The 21,746-nt window shown below is 42.5% G+C and overlaps 1 protein-coding gene across 1 annotated transcript; it reads right to left on the reverse strand.

The window, feature by feature from the left end:
- Positions 1-448: 448 nt before the first annotated feature.
- Positions 449-21,741, reverse strand: ZNF432 (zinc finger protein 432). Its single transcript, XM_003944222.4, has 5 exons — positions 19,365-21,741; positions 17,338-17,545; positions 14,447-14,573; positions 12,821-12,916; positions 449-4,932 (listed from the first exon to the last, which is right to left on the reverse strand). Exons 2-5 carry the CDS (start codon positions 17,350-17,352, stop codon positions 3,212-3,214), a joined length of 1,959 nt encoding a protein of 652 aa, XP_003944271.3. The 5' UTR covers positions 17,353-17,545; positions 19,365-21,741; the 3' UTR covers positions 449-3,211.
- Positions 21,742-21,746: the final 5 nt, after the last annotated feature.

Consider the following 21,746-nt stretch of genomic DNA (forward strand, 5'->3'; position numbering starts at 1 on the left):
GGAAGTTCACATAAAAAGGAAATAACCAAAGGAAAACAACATCAGAAATGAAGAAAAAGGAACAGAGGGGTAAAATACATTCTTCGGAGTTTTAAAAATTATGCTTGCTGGTTAGAAGCAACAGTTACAATTTTTACTTGATATGGCTCAGTGGATGTAGAGATGCTGAATGTCATTTTCTGTTAGGGATATGTAAATTGAGGCCATGATCCCATACTACCACATACCTAATAGGAAAGCTAGCACATTGGCAGTGCCAAGAGCTAGAAAGGGCATGGAACAAATGGAATGCTCACACATTGGTGGTGGGAATGTAAATGAGTACAGCCACTCTGGCAAAGAGTTTGGCTGTTTCTTTCAAAGTATAACACAAACTTACATATTCATTAGCAGTCATGCCCCAGCTGTCTATCCCAAATATATAAAAAACTTACGTTCACACAGTTATCGGGTACACAAATAGTCACAGCATCTTTATTTATAACAGCAAAACACTGGAAACAACCCAAATGTCCATCAACACTGAATAGATACACAAATCCCAGTGCATCCATTTAAAAGAATATTAACTCAGTAACAAAAATTAAAACTAGACACCCAGTAACTTGGATGGATCTTAAGGGTAATTTGCTGAGTGAACAAAACCCTATCTCAAAGGTTGCATACCTTACGATTCCATTTTAATAGCATTCTTGAAATAACAAAATTAAGAGTGATGGGATCAGTGGTTACTGTGGGTCAGGCATCCCCAAACTACGGCCCACGGGCCGCATGCGGCCTCCTGAGGCCATTTATCCGGCCCCCCGCCGCACTTCAGGAAGGGGCACCTCTTTCACTGGTGGTCAGTGAGAGGAGCACAGTATGTGGCGGCCCTCCAACCGTCCGAGGGACAGCGAACTGGCCCCCTGTGTAAAAAGTTTGGGGACGCCTGCTGTGGGTTGTGTTGGGAGGACAGTGTGAGTATAAAGAGGTAGCAAAAGGAGGCGGGGCACAGTGGCTCACACCTGTAATCCCAGCACTTTGGGGGGCAGAAGTGGGTGGTTCTCCCAAGGTTAGTTCAATCAGCCTGAACAACATGGTGAAATCCCATCTTTACTATAAAAATACAAAAATTAGTTGGGTGTGGCGGCAGGCACCTATAATCTGAACTACTTGGGAGGCCAAGGGAGGAGAATCACTTGAACCTGAGAGGCAAAGGTTGCCATTAGCCGAGATTGTAGTCTTCCACTCCAGCCTGGGCAACAAGAGCAAAACTCTGTCTCAAAAAAAAAATGGGAGGTAGCAAGAGGATGTTTCTTTCTGTTGGCACAACAGTTCCACATCCTGATTGTGGTAGGATTTACATAAATCTATACATCTTATAGAATTTCTTAGACCTCTACACAAAAATAAATAAAACCACAATTACTGCATGCATGAAGGAGTAAAGTCCAAATAAAGGCTGTACTTTGACAGCATTGTGCTAATGTCATTTTATTGGTTTTGATTATTATGGTTATGTAAGGTAATATTGATGATGGTAAGCAAAGGATACTCAGGAAACTTGTATATTTGTAATCTCTTGTGAATCTAAAATCACTTCAAAACAAATTTTAGGAAAATAATATTTACGACATTTTTGCAAACTACATAATGGTACCTACTAACTTGGATAAACACATTCAAATATACTGAATTACATTTATGAATAGACTCAGAAAACAATTTAAGGCCTACAATATGTAAGAGAAATCATACTAGGTTGACACAGAAAACAGCCTGTGTTGTATAAAGCATTAAAATTTAATCAACGATAAGAACAGCCCACTGTACAATTATGGAATCGTTGATAATTATGATGCAAGGTATGTTGTCCCAGAAAAGACATCAAGTGTATTTGGAGTTTAGGTTTGTGACAGAAAGCCCTCAAATATGTATCATTTTCATGAGGCTTTTTCACTTCATAAATTTCGTGATCCTTTTTATTCTTCACATAAGTTTTATTTCTTTTTTTTTTTTTTTTTGAAACGGAGTTTCGCTCTTGTTACCCAGGCTGGAGTGCAATGGCACGATCTCGGCTCACTGCAACCTCCGCCTCCCCGGTTCAGGCAATTCTCCTGCCTCGGCCTCCCGAGTAGCTGGGATTACAGGCATGTGCCACCAGGTCCAGCTAATATTTTTTTGTATTTTTAGCAGAGATGGGGTTTCACCATGTTGACCAGGACGGTCTCGATCTCTTGACCTTGTGATCCACCCGCCTTGGCCTCCCAAAGTGCTGGGATTACAGGCTTGAGCCACCCCGCCCGGCCTATTCTTCACATAAGTTTTATTTCTGCATGAAGTGATGATGAGGCAGAATGTATCACTGAAATCCTACTGTATTCACTGCCATCTGAATTTTTTTCTCCAGTTTGAAATATATCTGCCAACTGTTAAGGTTTTATTTCTGGGCAAAGGCTTTTCCATGATAGTGCTGCTACTATGTGTAAATTCACTGATGATTTAATTTATTATGATCACTGATGACATAGGGTCTTTCTTCACATAGAAGGCTTTGCTAGCCTCCCCCTTTGTAAGATTTATCACAGTAAATACTTTTCAAGACAGTTACTTAGAAAATCGTCAAGACTTTTCTGCATTGGATATGTCAAGTTTATTTCCTACGTTTATTGTGACACACAATATGAGGTAATTAATCACTTAAGGCACTAGTGCATTCTCTGCGTCATGAAAATTCACTCCTGCAAATTGCATAATCTTCCAAGGGAGAAAATCTGGCAACAGGCTGCTCTACACTGCCTACATGTATGTATGCTAGGAACACACTGATGTTTAATCCGTTCACATTACTAACATGGTTTTCCCTCTGCATGAGTTTGCTTGTATGTAATCAGTTCAGTTCTCTGCAAAAGGACTATTTACCTTATACATTTCTCTTGTGCACGTTTTTATAATTTTAATGAAGATTGACAAATGAAAGGTTACCCCCAATCTCCACAGAATCTCTCTCAGATGAGTTATTTTATATACACTGGTACATCAAAGAATTCAGAGCCTGAATTCATGTTGAAGGCTTTCTGACATTGATAGCATTCATCCTAGTGGATAACACTGGATTTTTAAATATGATTTTTTATACGTGGTACACATAAAGAAAATCTATACTGTGAAATCTCTGATGTTGAACAAGACATATTTGCTTCCCAAAGGCATGACCATGTCCATTGCATTGTTAGGGTTTGTTTCCATTATGAGTTCGCTGATGTACAATGAGATTTCTCTTTGAGGAGAAGGCTTTTCTACATTCACTGCATACAAAAGGTTTCTCTCCTGTATGAGTTCGTTGATGAACAATTAGACGGCTCTTCACAGTAAAGCCTTTACCACATTCATTGCATCCATAAGGTTTTTCTCCAGTATGAACTTGCTTATGTAAAGCAAGCTCAGTTTCCATGGCAAAGCCTTTTCCACATTCACTACATATACAAGACTTCTCTCCTGCATGAATTTGCTGATGTACAATGAGATAGCGTTTCATGGTGAAGCCTTTTCCACATTCACTGCACAAAAAGGGTTTTTCTCCAGTATGAGTTCGCTGGTGTACAACAAGATTGCTCTTAAAGGCAAAACCTTTTCCACATTCACTGCATATGTAGGGTTTCTCTCCAGTATGAGTTCGCTGATGTAACATCAGTCCACTATTCACAATGAAACCTTTCCCACATTCACTGCACCTGTAAGGTTTCTCTCCAGTATGAGTTCGCTGATGTACAATCAGCCGACTCTTCAAGGGGAAGCCTTTCCCACATTCACTGCATATGTAGGGCTTCTCTCCAGTATGAGTTCGCTGATGTATTATGAGCATGCTTTTCACAGTAAAACCTTTTCCACATTCACTACATAGATATGATTTCTCTACTGTATGATTTCTCTGATGTACAATGAGATTACTCTTCCTGGGAAAGGCTTTTCCACATTCATTGCATACATAGGGTTTCTCTCCTGTATGAGTTCGTTGATGCTCGATCATACGGCTCTTCATGGTGAAGCCCTTCCCACATTCATTGCATATATACGGTTTCTCTCCTGTATGATTTCGCTGATGTATGATGACATAGTGCTTTGTGGTAAAGCCTTTCCCACATTCACTACAAATGTAGGGTTTCTCTCCTGTATGAGTTCGTTGATGTATGATAAGCATGCTCTTCCCAGTGAAGCCTTTTCCACATTCACTACATACATAGGATTTCTCTCCAGTATGATTTCGCTGATGTACAATGAGATTACGCTTGCCTGGGAAGCCTTTTCCACATTCATTGCATACATAGGGTTTCTCTCCAGTATGAGTTCGCTGATGTTCAATCAGACGACTCTTCATGGTGAAGACTTTTCCACATTCACTGCATATAAAAGATTTCTCTCTTTTATGAATTCTTTGATGTTCATTTAGCCTGGACTTTCTGGAGAACACTTTTGCACACAAAGTACATCCGTAAGGTTTTTCTCCAGTATGAACTCTCTCATGATCAGTGAGCTGAGACTTCTTGACAAACGCTTTCCCACATTCACTGCATATGTGGGTTTTCTCTATTTCTTGAGTTCTTTGATGCTTACTGACTTGGGATTTGGTGCTACTGGATTTTGTACTTACAGAGAATTCAGCTGCAGAATGAAGTTCTTCATACTTACCATGAAGAAATGATTTCCCATCTCCATTAAATTTATTAGAGTTCTTAATTTCACAGCTTTTGTTCTGATTGACTAAACTTAAATTTGATTTCAAAGTTTTTATATAGAACTCAAATGTGTCATGATTTTCCCTGAAAAGACAATGGCTTTTGGTTTGAGAGGCAGTATTTCCAAATGCATTATGTTTATGGTGGTGTTCCACACTCTTCAGCATCCTTTGATTTTCCAAGTGATCCTGAAGATGTTGATCAACTTTGTTATTTTCTGGGAAAGAAGAGAACAATGAATCCTTTCATATCTTGTTGGGGACAAAAGTGTTTTCTTTAAAAAAAAAAAATCCTTGGTGTGTTTATTTTATTATTTATTTATTTATATTTTTTTTGAGACGGAGTCTTATGCTGTTACCCAGGCTGGAGTGCAGTGGCATGATCTCAGCTCACTGTAACCTCTGCCTCCTAGGTTCAAGCAATTCTCCTGCCCCAGCCTCCAGAGTAGCTGAGATTACAGGTGTATGCCATCATGCCCAGCTAATTTTTGTATCTTTAGTAGAGGCAGGGTTTCACTATGTTAGCCAGGCTGGTCTTGAACTCCTAACCTTAGGTGATCCTTCCACCTTAGCCTCTCAAAGTGCTGGGATTACAGGCATGAGCCACTGCACCTGGCCAGGTGTTTTTAAATATGGCTCTTTAATGACAATACTATGATAACAGTAGAAAGCAACTTCATATATACACTTTGGTAAAGACATAATAAACAAACCAAAAAGTAAAAGCAGTCTGTGTGCAAATAAGGTTAGGCAGTTGATAATCTGTATAGATTTGACAGCTTTCTAAATAGGAACTTGCAAAACATGCAGACATAGTAAAATACAAGCAAGTCATTATTATTATTACTTGAGACAAAATCTTGCTCTTGTCATCCAGGCTAGAGTGCAATGGTGCAATCTCAGCTCACTGCAACCTCCACCTCCTGGGTTCAAGTGATTATCCTGCCTCAACCTCCCAAGTAGCTGGAATTACAGGTACCTATCACCATGCCTGGCTAATTTTTGTATTTTTAGTAGAGATGAGGTTTCCCCATGTTGGCCAGGCTGGTCTCAAACTCCTGAACTCAGGAAATCCACCTGCCTTGGCCTCCCAAAGTGCTGAGATTACAGGCGTGAGCCACCATGCCCAGCCTCAAGCAAGTCATTATGACAAGCAAACAACAGGGCTTGGGGGAACACCATTCCATAAAATTTGGGGAGACACCAGACCACAAAGGTGGAAAAGGCAACTGATCCAAAATGCTGAGGGTTGTATTTATTCACTCCACTAGCATTTGTTGAATGATACCTATAGACAAGGTACTCTGCTGGCATTTGAGATTTATAAAATAAAATATGCCTTATTCTCACTGATGTTGAATTCTAGTTAGGAAAAACTGAATAAACAAGAAGAAACAAAAAAAAAAAAAGGAAGTTGGAGATATTAAGTGTGGTTTGAAGGAGCAGTGTAGATGGTGAGAGGTGGAAGAAAGCAGGATATATTCGTATAAAAAAAGAAGGTTAAACGATTAATTCAGTGGGGAGAGTGGTTAAGGAAAGTGAGGACTCAAAGATTACTAACTATATGGCTTGAGCCACTTTGAAATGGTTATCAAATATGTAACACAGACATCAGCAATCTGGCTGGAGGTATAAATGAAGAAAGCAGTGTGGAAATAATTAGTACATATGTATTATTTGAGAAAAAAGGGCTGAATTACTTTTTTATTTTTTGAGACAAGTTCTCACTGTCACCCAGGCTGGCATGCAGTGGCACAATCTTGCCTCACTGCAACCTCCACCTCCCAGGCTCAAGCGATTCTCCCACCTCAGCTTCCTGAGTAGCTGGGACTACAGGAGCATACTAACATGCGCAACTGATTTTTTTTTTTTTTTTTTTTTTTTTTTTTGAGACCGAGCATCACTCTTGTTACCCAGGCTGGAGTGCAATGGTGTGATCTCAGCTCACCGCAACCCCCGCCTCCTGGGTTCAGGCAATTCTCCTGCCTCAGCCTCCTGAGTAGCTGGGATTACAGATACGTGCCACCATGCCCAACTAATTTTTTTGTATTTTTAGTAGAGACGGGGTTTCACCATGTTGGCCAGGATGGTCTCGATCTCTTGACCTCGTGATCCACCTGCCTCGGCCTCCCAAAGTGCTGGGATTACAGGCGTGAGCCACCACACCCGGCTCAACTGGTTTTTTGTATTTTTTGTAGAGATGGGGTCTTGCCATGTTGCCCAAGCTGGTCTTGAACTCTTGGGCTCAAGTGATCTGCCCACTTTGGCTTCCCAAAGTGCTGGAACTATAGGTGTGAGCACTGGGCCAGGATACTATGTTGAGAAGACGCGTAGAATAAAGGATGAATGTACAGAACTAAGGTTTTCGACATTCCAACATGTAGTTTTGTGTGGGTAACCTCCCATATGGGTACCGAGGAAGGAGAGCTGTGTAGATCCCAGGCACAATTAGTGCCTGAAGTATAACTTACTACTTACTTATATCTAGCTTATATATATAATCATACTTAGTTCCATATAATCTTATATCTAGCTTATATAATCATACTTAGCTTCATATTATCTTAGATCTAGCATATATATATATAAAATCATACTTAGGTCCATACAATCTTTGTATATAATCATATAACGGATGTAGTAGAAACTGTACAGATACATTTAGTGCTGATTTATATAATCCTTCTATATAACTATATAGTAGTTTGTAGTAGGAGGAATGCCTAGAGCAGTCACAGAGCAGAAGCAAGTACATAGGAAAAACAGTCAGACCAGGACAAGAACCAATGACCCAGGCAGTAGCGCCCCTGCCTGAAAGGGCATATGCTATATGGCAGGTCAGGGCCTAGACGGCAGCACTCGGCACCCGCTACACGGCTAGCTTGGAGCAAGAGTTATTCCTCCTGAAAAGGAGGTGCAGTGCCTTGCATCCAGTTCTTGCGGAAAGCAGGCCTTCAGCCTGAGATCCTGTGAACAATTGAGGGAGAAAAACCCCTCTGGTGTAATCGCATCATGGCAGCTGTACACCCTGTCAGCTTTTTCTCTCTACTAGGCTGGCTCAAATCATCCTCCTATAAATTATCTTAGAGAACAGCACACTCTGTCAGCTCCCACTGCATTGGTTGACAACATCCTTCTACAGGAATCCTTTGGAGTCTCCAGCCCCCAGATAAGAAGTGTTGCGCAAGGCACTTGTTGCACGCAGCTCACCTCCTTGCTTCAGTGATCTAATGGGGGTAGACCCCCTTTTTTATATACGACCCTCTACTACTGCACACGGCACAGCCCCCTACTATGCATGGCCCACCTCTCTGACTTGGTGACCTAATGGAGTGGCCCCCTTGCTTGCTACTCATGTGATTATGTATGCCTTATCATTAAGCCTATAGATGACCTCACTCATAACCCTCCCCCCTGTCTTGTACCTCATAGACGCTTCTGGAAATTCGGAGCCTCACCTGTCTCTGCTCATAAGTGGCATGGCCCCCCAAGCCCAGCTGCTCTTTTCCAGTCCTGTGTCCTGTCTCTTTGTTTCTTGGCTCCTACAACTCAACACAGCAATAGGGGACACCCCACAACCCTGTAGGGCTGTGGCCCTCAGTTTTGGGATTATTTAAGCCCTCTTAGAGGAACCAAACCGTGACTACAAAGATCACGGAAATATACTTACTGAGATGTATAGAATAAATACATTTACATACTTGTTGCCTGGCAAGTAAGAATTGGAAATCCCCAGCAGTTGAACTTAAGTGAACTGAGATAGACTCTTGTGTGGTAATGCCGTTACTAAATTTGCCCCTCTTCAATCTGTAGACTACTAACTTTCCAAAAACATACATCACATTTAGTGAACAATGCCTACAGTCAACCCTCCACCCTTTCGTTTAGCTATGTCACATTATCATATGTTCCATTAATTACGAAACAGGAAAACAATGATAGGAATTTTGCATGGTACACCAGCCTGTGTACCATGTAGTTGCCTTCAGAAGCAAATGTGGGATATGAAAACTGTCATCTTCTTCAATCACATTCTGCATGCAGTAGGAAAGTCATATCAAGGCCAAGCAGGTTGGCTCACGCCTGTAAACCCAGCACTTAAGGAAGCTGAGGTGGGCAGATCACTTGAGCTCTGGAGTTCCAGACCAGCCTGGGCAACGTGGTGAAACGCCATCCTTACAAAAAACACAAAAATTGGCCTGGCATGGTGACGTGCGCCTGTAGTCCCAGCTACTTGGGAGGCTGAGGTGGGAAGACTGCTTGAGCCCAGGAGGTCGAGGCTGCAGTGAGCCAAAATTGTGCCACTGCACTGTAGCCTGAGCAACAAAGCGAGACCCTGTCTCCAAAAAAAAAGTTATATCCAATTTTTGCCATTTCAATATCCCTGATATACTACTTCCTTATCTGCCACCAATAGCATCTATTTCAGTAACGCTATATTTATGTCTCAGCATCAGTTAAGTTGTACTAAATGATAAACTTATTCCTTCTAGATAAAGGTTGTGCCAGCTTCGCCTTCAGTTTTTCTTAAGACATTTAGCTGTTCCTTATTGTTGCTACACTGCTGTCATCCAGGTGAAAGGTCAGACTACCAAGGTATCTTGTGAAAAGAAAAAAACATAAAATTAACCAACCCTCAACCATGCTATCTCAATTACTCATATATAAAATCAAAAGTCGGACAGGCACGGTAGCTCACACCTACAATCCCAGCACTTTGGGAGGCCAAGTTGGGTAGATCACAAAGTCAGGAGTTCAAGACCAGCCTGGCCAAGATGGTGAAACCCCTCGCTACTAAAAATGCAAAAATTAGCTGGGCATGGTGGCAGGTGCCTGTAATCCCAGCTACTAGGGAGGCTGAGGCAGAGAATTACTTGAACCCAGGTGGTGGAGGTTGCAGTGACCCGAGATTGCGCAACTGCACTCCAGGCTGGTAACAGAGCGAGACTCCATCTCAAAAAATAAATAAATAAAAATAAAATCAAAAGTCATCTTGATCGAAGAAAGTTTGCATTACCATGAATATTACCATGTTTCTGCTCTAAGATTTCTCCAACAAATAGCTTCTATCACTGACCTGTACTTGGCCAACTTGAAGCCAATCTTTTCATAGTCAAGCCCATGGCCTTGCACAATTCCCATTTCGTGCCTTCATTCTTAATTCAAGTCACCATCTTCCTAATTTAAAATCTAGATATGCCTTGTGCACATCATACTCTTGCTGCAATTCTGACTATCCTGCCATGTGGGAAGAGATGGCCAGGGCCCAACCTGTGTTACTTAAGAGTTAAATGATTACATGCTTGCTTTGCTTTTTTTTTTTTTTTTTTTTTTTTTTGAGACGGAGTTTCGCTCTCGTTACCCAGGCTGGAGTGCAATGGCGCGATCTCGGCTCACCGCAACCTCCGCCTCCTGGGTTCAGGCAATTCTCCCGCCTCGGCCTCCTGAGTAGCTGGGATTACAGGCACGTGCCACCATGCCCAGTTAATTTTTTTTGTATTTTTAGTAGAGACGGGGTTTCACCATGTTGACCAGGATGGTCTCGATCTCTTGACCTCGTGATCCACCCGCCTCAGCCTCCCAAAGTGCTGGGATTACAGGCGTGAGCCACCGCGCCCGGCTGCTTTGCTTTTTATACACTGAGATTTGTGCCACAGATCATATCTAAACTATGGTGCAGTAAAATAAAAGCAGAGGTCAAGTGGTAACAGGAGGCCTGTGGTAAAGACCATCTGAGAGTGCCCAACAGCTGTGGAACACTGCAGTGTGGTTGCAGAGCAGTGAAAAAACTGCTTTCGTCCCACAACTCTTCCTAACATAGAGTTTGTGTAACAATCTCGTAAAGGGAGCTTTACTGGGAAGTAATGCAACCTCTGCTCCTAAGATTTGGGAGGGTCTTCGCAGATGGGTGCTGGTAAGGCTAGAAAGCCTCGCAGGGCAGACACCAGAATGCCACAGGCTCTGCCATGTTCTCAGAATATGGAGCAATTCTGACTGCTCTGTGTCCACAATGCTCAAGAGATAAAAGTCCCTTAATGCACTGTGTGTGGTCAGACCTTTTGGTGCCTTATCTGCTATACTTCTGTTGCCAAAACACCTGGTTAGACAATGGGTGGTAAATATCAGTGTCCTTAGTTAGCACTCCTTAGGAGAACCATGTGTGCTATTGAATGCTGCAGATACATGCTCTTCCTCCAGCTGTCTTCCTCCTCAACCCTCTTCCCCATAGTCTGCAATATTAACAAGATAATACACCTAATAAAAGTGCTTGGAGCCCAGAGCTCAGGGCCAACCTGCACCCACCAGAGTGCGCTGGACCCCTGGACCTTTGCTGTAAAATTCTATTCTTGTGTGTTTCTTTCTTTTTTTCTTTTTTTCTTTTTTTTTTGAGACGGAGTTTCGCTCTTGTTACCCAGGCTGGAGTGCAATGGCGCGATCTAGGCTCACCGCAACCTCCGCCTCCTGGGTTCAAGCAATTCTCCTGCCTCAGCCTCCCGAGCTGGGATTACAGGCAGATGCCACCACGCCCAGCTAATTTTTGTATTTTTAGTAGAGACGGGGTTTCACCATGTTGACCAGGATAGTCTCGATCTCTTGACCTCGTGATCCACCCGCCTCGGCCTCCCAGAGTGCTGGGATTACAGGCTTGAGCCACCGCGCCCGGCCTCTCTGTATTCCTGAATTAACCACTTTATTGTTAATTTTTACAGTAATCTTCTGTGTAGTGAGGAACTAGATCTAATCTCATCCAAAGAGAGGTCTAGCATTTGTTCTTAGCTATTAAGAAATGATCTCTAGGCCCCTGGAATGTCCTGTCCCATAGGAGTGTCTTTGTTTGCCTGATGGCTTTGGCCACAGAACAGTGTTAACAGTAAGATTTACGGTAAGGGTTTTCGGCCATGACATATCAGTTCCAACCTTTGGAAAAACTGGACACTCTAGATACTGGCCCAACTTCTGGGAAAGCCTGAAGACAAAAGGTCAGCCAGGTAGTATGTGACTGAAACCCAATCAAAACTCTGGCCACCAAAGACTCAGGTAAGCTTCCCTAGTTGGCAATACTCTGTATTGTCACACACTGTGGCTGGGAAGAAATTTAATGTCCACAGTGACAGAAGGACCAGAAGTACTGCACTTGGACCCCCTCCTGGACTACAAGTGACCCAGCAATAATACTCCTAGGTGAAGGCTCAAGAAAAATGAAAACATGTTTCTGAAAAAATCGTACACAAATGTTCATAGCAGCGTGATTCATAAAAGCCAAAAAGTAGAAATAACCGAAATGTTCATCCAACAGATGGATAAATAAAAATATGGTATATCCATACCATGGAATATTATTCAACAATAAAAAGAATTGAAATACTGATACATGCTAAAGAATGGAAGAATTTCAAAAACATGCTAAATGAAAGAAGCCAGACCCAAAAGACCATATATTTTGATTCTATTTATATAAAATACCCAGAACAGGCAAATCTATAGAGATAGAAAGTAGATTAGTGATTGCCTAGGACTAAGGACTTGGAAGGAAATTTTTCTTTTAAGTAATTCAGTGAAATCCAAAATTCACTAAAGTGATGGTCACATAACTGTTCACATACTACAAAGCACTGAAAAATAAACTTTAAATTGGCAAATCGTATGGTATGTAAAATATCTAAGCTGTTAAAAAAAACCAATCTATAATGGGAAGCACACATTAGGGAAATGAATACAACGCTACTGTCTAAGATGAACTAAAGGAAAAGCAGAAATCAAATGTACAGAGGAAGCACTCTGAGGTAGACATAAGTTATGACCTGGTTTGGACTAGAACTGATGTAAGACGCAAAACAGTCCTTTCTAGGTAAACACTCAACAAAATTGTAGAGACTTTTAAGAGGAGAACTCCTTAGGTAGAGGACATTCGGTACAACACCAGCACAGACAGGACAGATGTATGGTACTGAACGAGAATATAACCTTAAGATGGGAAGGGTTTTTGGTGGAGGGAAAACGATTCCTATTCTGAATGTAGTCCCTGCTTCTGTGTCCTCAGACACCCACACAGCCTTCTCTTACTGACTATAACATGACTTATGCATCTTGCTGGTTCTCACGTACCTGGACAGATTCGACTGTGCCTTTCATCTTCTAGTGTCCATGGTTCTTCGCCTCGTTCCAACTTGGAGAGTGCATCTGGTTTGCTGACTTGAAAACCTGTTTATGAGAAAGGATAGAAGACTTAGACACGCTGGATTAGGCTGGGATATGTAACATGAGAGACTGTTACATTTAGGGAACAGATAGTTTTCACATCTGCAAAGTAGAGGCTTTTCTCTCAGGAAAGGGCAGATTACAGTTAGACCTTAATATCTGAAAATTTCACATCCAGGGATTCAACCAACGATGGACTGAAAAATTTTTTTTTTTTTTTTTTTTTTTTTTCTGAGACGGAGTTTCGCTCTTGTTACCCAGGCTGGAGTGCAATGGCGCGATCTCGGCTCACCGCAACCTCCGCCTCCTGGGCTCAGGCAATTCTCCTGCCTCAGCCTCCTGAGTAGCTGGGATTACAGGCACGCACCACCATGCCCAGCTAATTTTTTGTATGTTTAGTAGAGACGGGGTTTCACCATGTTGACCAGGTTGGTCTTGATCTCTCGACCTTGTGATCCACCCGCCTCAGCCTCCCAAAGTGCTGGGATTACAGGCTTGAGCCACCGCGCCCGGCCTGAAAATATTTTTTAAAACAACAATAAAAAATAACAATACAGTAACAAAAAATACAAAGTGCAGTGGCTCTGGCCTATAATCCCAGCACTATAGGAGGCTGACATGAAACCAACACTTGAAGCCAGGAGTTGGAGACCTGCCGGGGCAACACAGACTCCATCTCTACCAAAAAAAAAAAAAAAAAAAAAATTGGCCAAGCATGGTGGTTTGCACCTGTAGGCATAGCTCCTCAAAAGGCTGAGGAAGGCCGGGCGCGGTGGCTCAAGCCTGTAATCCCAGCACTTTGGGAGGCCGAGGCGGGTGGATCACGAGGTCGAGAGATCGAGACCATCCTGGTCAACATGGTGAAACCCCGTCTCTACTACAAATACAAAAAATTAGCTGGGCATGGTGGCACGTGCCTGTAATCCCAGCTACTCAGGAGGCTGAGGCAGGAGAATTGCCTGAACCCAGGAGGCGGAGGTTGCGGTGAGCCGAGATCGCGCCATTGCACTCCAGCCTGGGTAACAAGAGCGAAACTCCGTCTCAAAAAAAAAAAAAAAAAAAAAAAAAAAAGGCTGAGGAAGGAGGATCGCTTGAATCCAATTCAAGGCTGCAGCAAGCCAATGAAGCCACCACTACATTCCATTCCGGGTGACAGAGCAAGACCCTGTCTCTAAAGAAAAATATAAAAAACAAAACATAGAGTATAACAACTATACATGGCATTTACATTGTATTAAGTATCAAGCGTAACCTAGAGATGATTTAAAGAATTCAGGAGGAGGTGTGTGTAGGTTATATGCAAATACAATGCCATTTATATGAGACTTGAGCATCTGTGGATTTCAAATCTTTGGAATGTTGTGAAACCAATCCCTCTTGGACAATGAGGGATACATCCTTTTATCAGAAACCAGAGGATGCACTAAAAATCTGCTATTCAGAGCACTGCAGTGACTTCTAAGGGTAAGCAGCTGAGAAAGCAAAGGCCACAGACTGGGCACCTTCCAGGTGACCCAGGGCAGCTGTCCTTACCCATTGATACCAGGTTGCTGTAGATCTCCAACATCACATCCCGGTACAAGTCCTTCTGACAAGGGTCCAGGAGCTGCCACTCCTCCCAGGTGAACTCCACAGTAACATCCTCCAGCGTCAGTGATTCCTGTAAAAAAACAGAGCCTTGATTAATACACAGAGAAGAGAACAGACTTGGTAAAATCTGCAAATTCTTAATGCTGCTGATCTTACCATATTCTGAATTATTTCACATGAGAAATAAATCTGGGCGAAAAAAACCCTTAGGTTTCTGCCTAATTAATACTCAAAAATAAGTTTTTCCTCTTTGAAGTCCTAACCAGAAGGCAACAGAAGCAAATATGAAATATATTCATGGAAGCAGTAGAAGCAAATATGAAATATATTCATGTTCAAAGCCATAATGGAAAAAAATAGACAAATTTTATGAAAAAAATTAAATTTCTACATTGAAAAATAGATCACAAACGAAGCTGAAAGAAAAATGACAGGCTAAAAAACACTTGGAGTAAACAGAAGATCAATATGTAGCAGATATAAATAACTCATTAACCAGTAAGAAAAAAGTTTTTTTAACGTAAAAGTTACAAAGTCAGGCATTTCACAAGAGAAAAAAATCCACTTGGCCAAGACATACACAAAAAGGGCAACCTCACCTGCCATGAGGAAAACGCAAAATAAGACGAAAGAATAGTGGACCATTGAAAACTGTGTAATTTGATGATGTCATATATATATATTTTTTTGAGATGGAGTTTCGTTCTTGTTACCCAGGCTGGAGTGCAATGGCGCGATCTCGGCTCACTGCAACCTCCGTCTCCTGGGTTCAAGCAATTCTCCTGCCTCAGCCTCCTGAGTAGCTGGGATTACAGGCATGTGCCACCATGCCCAGCTAATTTTTTGTATTTTTAGTAGAGACGGGGTTTCACCATTGTGACCAGGATGGTCTCGATCTCTCGACCTCATGATCCACCCACCTCAGCCTCCCAAAGTGCTGGGATTACAGGCTTGAGCCACCGTGCCTGGCTGATAATGTCATATTTTTAAGTATTGGCAAAGATTTAAAGGCACAAAGGACTCCATGTATCAGTCTCTATGTGGCAGGCACTCACTTAAATACTTTACATAGTTTAACAATATTTTTATGTATGACTTTAGACAAATGGAATTTTATGTAGTTAATATTCTTCAACTAATTACAGTGATTATTCCTTTATATTCTAAAACTATGCCATCTAAGGTAGGAGTGTCCAATCTTTTGGCTTCCCTGGGCCACACTGGAAAAAGAAATGTCTTGAGCCACGCATAAAATACACTAATGATAGCTGAAAAAAAAACCACCAAAAAATTCTCATAATATTTTAAGAAAATTTACAAATTTGTGTTCGGCTGCATTCAAAGTCGTCCTGGGCTGCATGCAGCCCACAGACCAGACCACAGGTTGTACATGCTTGATCTAAGGTGACCAACAGGTGGAATGTGATTCCACTGAAGCAAAAGAAGCCATAATAAATGTGTTTATATATACAGACACATACATAAAAGACACAGATGTATGTATTAGAAGACATACATATATATCCATACAGAGATGCACACAGTTTGGTAACAGCAAGTATGTGCTACCAAACATTTGTTGAAGCAGTATAAGGGGATTAGGAAGTAAGTTCTGAAGAAGGAATTTACTTTTTTAAACAGTATGTACTTCATCATTAGAATTTACTTCCCTTTGGGGCTGGGCGCAGGGGCTCACACCTGTAATCCCAGCACTTTGGGAGGCCTAGGTGGGTGGATCACCTGAGGTCAGGTGTTCGAGACCAGCCTGGTGAACATGGCGAAACCCCATCTCTACTAAAAATACAAAAATTAGTCAGGCATGGTGGCACACACAGGTAATCCCAGCTACTCAGGAAGCTGAGATAGGAGAATGGCTTGAACTCTGGAAGCGGGGGTTGCAGTGAGCTGAGATCACACCACTGCACTCCAGCCTGAGCGACAGAGCGAGACTCTATCTAAAAAAAAAAAAAAAAAAAAACACACGCACCAACAAAAAAAACCACAATTTTTTCCCTTTGGAATCCATGAGTAATTTACATAATTACAAAAAATAAAAGCGATAAAAGTATGGAAGAATTGGAGATGAGAATGCAGAAGGATTCTGTATATTCTGAGATGAGGTGAAATCATCAAACACGGCATCCAACAACTCAAGACCTTATCAGACAACTCCCTAATGCCAAATCTGTAGTTACATGCCAGTTCAGCCACCTGTTCAGGACAAATGGAAGTTAAGCACGCCTTCCATTTTCCTAGGCCACTTAGATTTTACTCCTAAATAAGCTCACACAGACACACAAGACTGAGTCCTTTGAGTGGTCTTGCTTTTGTCCCCTGAAAAAACTGTGTCAGTGCACTGAGTTCGCCCGGACTATTTCCACAGGAGTACCTGAGGAACCCTGTAATAAACAGCAGTAAGAAATCTTCTGCCTTTATTAGAATGCTAGTTCAAAACACTGTTCACCACATCACCTCTGAGAAGGATAGCAAATTTTTCTTGAGATCTAACTGCCATGAAATAATGATCTACTGAGGAAGCTCTGCTTTCTCCTCAGTTACTGTATATTATATAACTTAGCATGACTCTCTTATACTGGCTGTCAGAGACATCAGATGCAAGCTGACAGCTAACGTAATGGAAAAGATCTAGCCAGGCATTATGTTCCAACATCGGTCATTTTGTAGGAATCATATAAACACTATATTCCTGATCTTTGTCATGATGTTGGTGTTAGATTTAAAGTTTATTTCTCTCTGGATTCTGAAATGATTTCTTACAGGTCTCTACAAATCCACTATGGAATAAAGGTGAGAATAAAATAGAGAAAAGTCACCTGGGCATTGAGCATTTTCTTCTGTTGTGGGAAGTGGCCAGCACCGGGATACTCTGCCTTTGTCTCCTCTGGATCTGCCTTAAATTTTTAGTTAGAAACTCCGGTCACTACCAGTGAGGGTATTCACAGAAATCGTATCTAGGTCCTGGATTCTTCCTCTGTCTTCCTTCATTTCTTCTCTCTTCCCAGGGTAGCCAGAACCTGTGGACTGGAGGGCAAAACAACTTTCAGGTGTACATTCACCTTAACATGTGGCCCTGAGTATCTGTCTCTTGATTTGGTTCTCTCAAACCAATGAAATGCAAGACCCTCAATGTAGGTTGAATGCCTTTCTTCTGTGAAGTGTGGAAGTAACATGAAGGTAAAAGGGAAGGTCACAAAGGATAATCCACACAGCCTCATGCCTAAGTAGTAGGTAATTCTTGTATCAGTTTTTTAAATAAGGCCATATGGATGGTGAAAACTGTACATTTTTTCCTTTTACAATGTTACCTTCACACCTCTTTAAAAGCCTTTATATAAATTTAAAAGTGTTTACATACAGCCAGGCACAGTGGCTCATGCCTGTAATCCTAGCACTTTGGGAGGCCAAGGCAGGCAGATCTCCTGAGATCAGGAGTTCGAGACCAGCCTGGTCAACATGGTGAAATCCCGTCTCTACTAAAAATACAAAAAATTAGCTGGGTGTGGTGAAGGGTACCTATAATCCCAGCTACTCGGGAGGCTGAGGCAGAATAATGGCTTGAACCCAGGAGGTGGAGGTTGCAGTGAGCCAAGATCACGCCATTACATTCTAGCCCGGGCAATAAGACAAGACTTTATATTAAAAAAAAAAAAAAAAAAAAAAAAAGTGTTTATATACACACTTCAATATGAAGAGCAAGAAACACACTGAAAAAAAAAGAGGGATACAGAGAGAAGGAATATGGGGTATAAATACAAATTTATAAAATAATTCAAAAATATTAACACTGGAAAAATAGCTGCCTTTATATACTAACATAAATCCTGAAAGGAAACATCGATAAAAAATATGCAGTATGTTTGCAAGAGGAAGGATAAAAATTGGCTCTTATTAATTAGTGCAGCAGTAATTTTAAAAAATAGACTCTTAAATAGAAAGCTTATTCATCTCCTCTTTCCTGTCTCCCAAAAAACTTTCATTTTCTGCAGGTTCAAGAGTATGGGTTGTTGTGGGAAGACTTAAGGTTAGAAAACTTATGGTGGAGGAGGGTCTTGGACCTGAAACTTTTAGGAAATGTTAACGTTCATCACGTCTGTTGCAGCAGCCAAAGTCTGAGACACACACACACACACACACACACACACACACACACACACACACCAGCCAGGACTCCTTAGGAAATGCTAATGTTCAACTCCGTTGCAGCAGCCAAAGTTGGAGACACACACACAAACACACACACTCAGCCAGGACTCCTTAGGAAATGTTAACGTTGATCAAGTCTGTTCCAGCAGCCAAAGTCTGAGCCACACACACACACACACACACACACACCAGCCCGGACTCCTGCGAAGACTTCAGCTTTCACTTGTCTCTACGCAAAAGACTCCGCCAGATTATTAATAGGAAAACCCGGAGTCGATACACTCGTACTCCGGCTTCCCTTAATGATTCCTCGATCACTGAGCTTCAGATGAACCCAGAATGGGAAACAGAAGTCACATTCATTGATTGACAAAAGCCACCCCATCAGTTCTCAATCACTGAGCCCCACAAAGGAGTGATTTGCAAATACCCCAATCCCTGACCTCAGGACTATCGGTCGTGGATCTACTCAGGCCTTTAATCACTGACTACCCAGAGCCTCCGTAAGGGACCCCCAAAGATACCCCATCACAGACGCCTACCAGGGTCTCCTAGCGCCCCTCCAAAGACACCTGCCCCCCCCCAAGCCCCAACCCCTAACCCCGCGCTACCTCCACGGTCTAGCGCCACCATCAACGCAGACAGCCTCAGAATACTCCCTCCCACAGCGTTTCCACGGCCTGACCCACATACTGACCTGACTGTCCTTGGAATCGCCGCGACCTCTTAAAGGCTGAACTTCCCTAAACTTCTCTCCACTTCTGGGCCCCTAGCCCAGCTCCCTCCCGCGTAAACCTCCTGAGAGGGTCCACCGCGTTTCCCGGGAAAGCGGAATGCCGACTTCCGGTTTTTCCTCCGGAGGAGACTCGGCGGCGCAGCCTTCGCTTCGCCGCTCTGGGGGCCGCCATCTTTGAGTACGGGACGTACAGAAGGCACCGCATCCGCGAGACGCGGTGGCCAGAGGGCCTCTGAAACTGTCCGATTTCCAGACACCTCAGCCCTGGCGGAAAATGAAGCGATTATTAGAGGCTTGAGTTCACACAGGCAGAAATGGCGTGGGGATAAAGTCCCCTGAACGGGCAGGAAACAGAATAAGTTGGTCTTCTCATTGAAGGGGACAGGGAACGGCGCCAACTTCTCAAAGGCCGGAGCCCATTACGCGAAGGAGCGGCATCCGTTCTTAGCGGTCATGACGACTGTGACGTCTCGGCTCCGTGGAAAATTAAAGTCACCTCTGGCACCTCAATCACTGTTCTAAATGCCAATAGTTTTAGAGGCCGTATAAAAAATGAAGCAAGTGGGACTAAAAAAAAAGAACGATGCGTCACAGGTAACCGCGCCGTTAAGCGAGAGCACCGTGGGCGCGGCCATCTTAGGGGAAGTTCGGTGTCCGTACAGCAGAACTAACGCTTTCTGGGAAGTTTGCGGTGGAACTGGCCCATGGAAACGTCTTCAGAAGAACAAGCAGCTCTGGGAAAGTGAGGTGGTATCGGGGATGCAGCAATCACAAAATGAGCTGGAAAAGTCGACCTCGTGACCGTCTTTCCAGCCTCATCCCAATCAGGCCTTTTACCCTGCTGCGATTACGAAACACGCACTTTGGGCAGCCGGCGAGCTGCCCTGTCATTGTAGAGTTGTAGAATCATACCGTATGCACTCTTTTTATCATACTGTATGTACTCCAGCCTGAGCGACAGGGAGGTTGCATTATACAAATGTCAGTTTACAGGGATGGTTTGAGAATCTTGTTTGTATGCACTTAAAACCAGCTACAAAACGTGAGGCAACAAGTGACAACCGAAAAGAATACAGATCTATGTGGGGCACAGGATTTTTAGGGTAGTGAAAATTCTCCTTATGTTACTGTGATGGTGGGTACATGCCACTATATAATGCTTGTCTAAATCCACACAATGTACATGTGTGAACTAAATATGAACTATGGATGTTGGGTGATAATGTAACTCCCACTTTGGTGGGGAATGTTGATAACGGAGAAGGAGCTATACAGAAAATCTCTGTACTACTAAATTTTGCTGGGAACCTAAAATTGCTCTAAAAAAATATATTTTAGAAACAATTGAATTAGAAAATAGAATTAGAAATAAAAAATAATCAAAATTGAAAACTGAATTAGAAAACACTTCAGAATGTATTTGTGGTGATGTTCTTTAGAAACACGTAACTGTTTCCAGGAATTGGCGATGGGAACAAAGGTTTTCAGAAATATTCTGAGCTCACCAAGCATGCACTGTCGTTGTGAATACTGGTGAGTTGATAAAATTGCAGTTTCTTTTTTGCAAAGCTGCTATTTCATAATCACAAACTCACACCACAGGAACCGGCTGGCTCCCCCTCCACCAACACACTGGTACAGTCATCCCGCCTTATCTACAGTTTCACTTTCCATGGTTTCAATTACACACGGCAGCTGTGGTCCAAAACATTAAATGGTATATTCCCATAATAAATAATTCGTTTTAAATTGTGCACTCTTCTTATAAATGTGATAAAATCTCATTGTTCCACCCAGGACATAAATCATCCCTTTATATCGTGCATACACACTAAATATGCTACCCGTCTGATAGTCAATTAGCAGTCATCTCAGCCGATTAACAGTATTGCAGTGCTTGTATTCAAGTAACTAATTTTAATTAATGGTCCCAAAGCACAAAAGTAGTGATGCTTGCAACTTGGATGTGACACAGAAGGTGTAAGCTACGAACAATAGCACGCAACGGTAGCAGCAATCACAAAATCAGCTTGTGACCGTCTTTCCAGCCTCATCCCAATCAGGCCTTTTATCCTGCTGCAATTACTAAACACGCACTCTGGGCACTTAGGAGGCTACTTTGGAGGCTGAGGTAGGAGGATTTATTGAGGCCAGGAGTTTGAGCCCAGCTTGGGTAACATGGCAAAACCCCATCTTTAATGTAAATTTAAAAAACAGTTAAGGCCGGGTGCGGTGGCTCAAGCCTGTAATCCCAGCACTTTGGGAGGCTGAGGCGGGTAGATCACGAGGTCGAGAGATCGAGCCCATCCTGGTCAACATGGTGAAACCCCGTCTCTACTAAAA

This window comes from Saimiri boliviensis, chromosome 14, assembly GCF_048565385.1.
Source record: "Saimiri boliviensis isolate mSaiBol1 chromosome 14, mSaiBol1.pri, whole genome shotgun sequence".
Classification (NCBI taxonomy): domain Eukaryota; kingdom Metazoa; phylum Chordata; class Mammalia; order Primates; family Cebidae; genus Saimiri; species Saimiri boliviensis.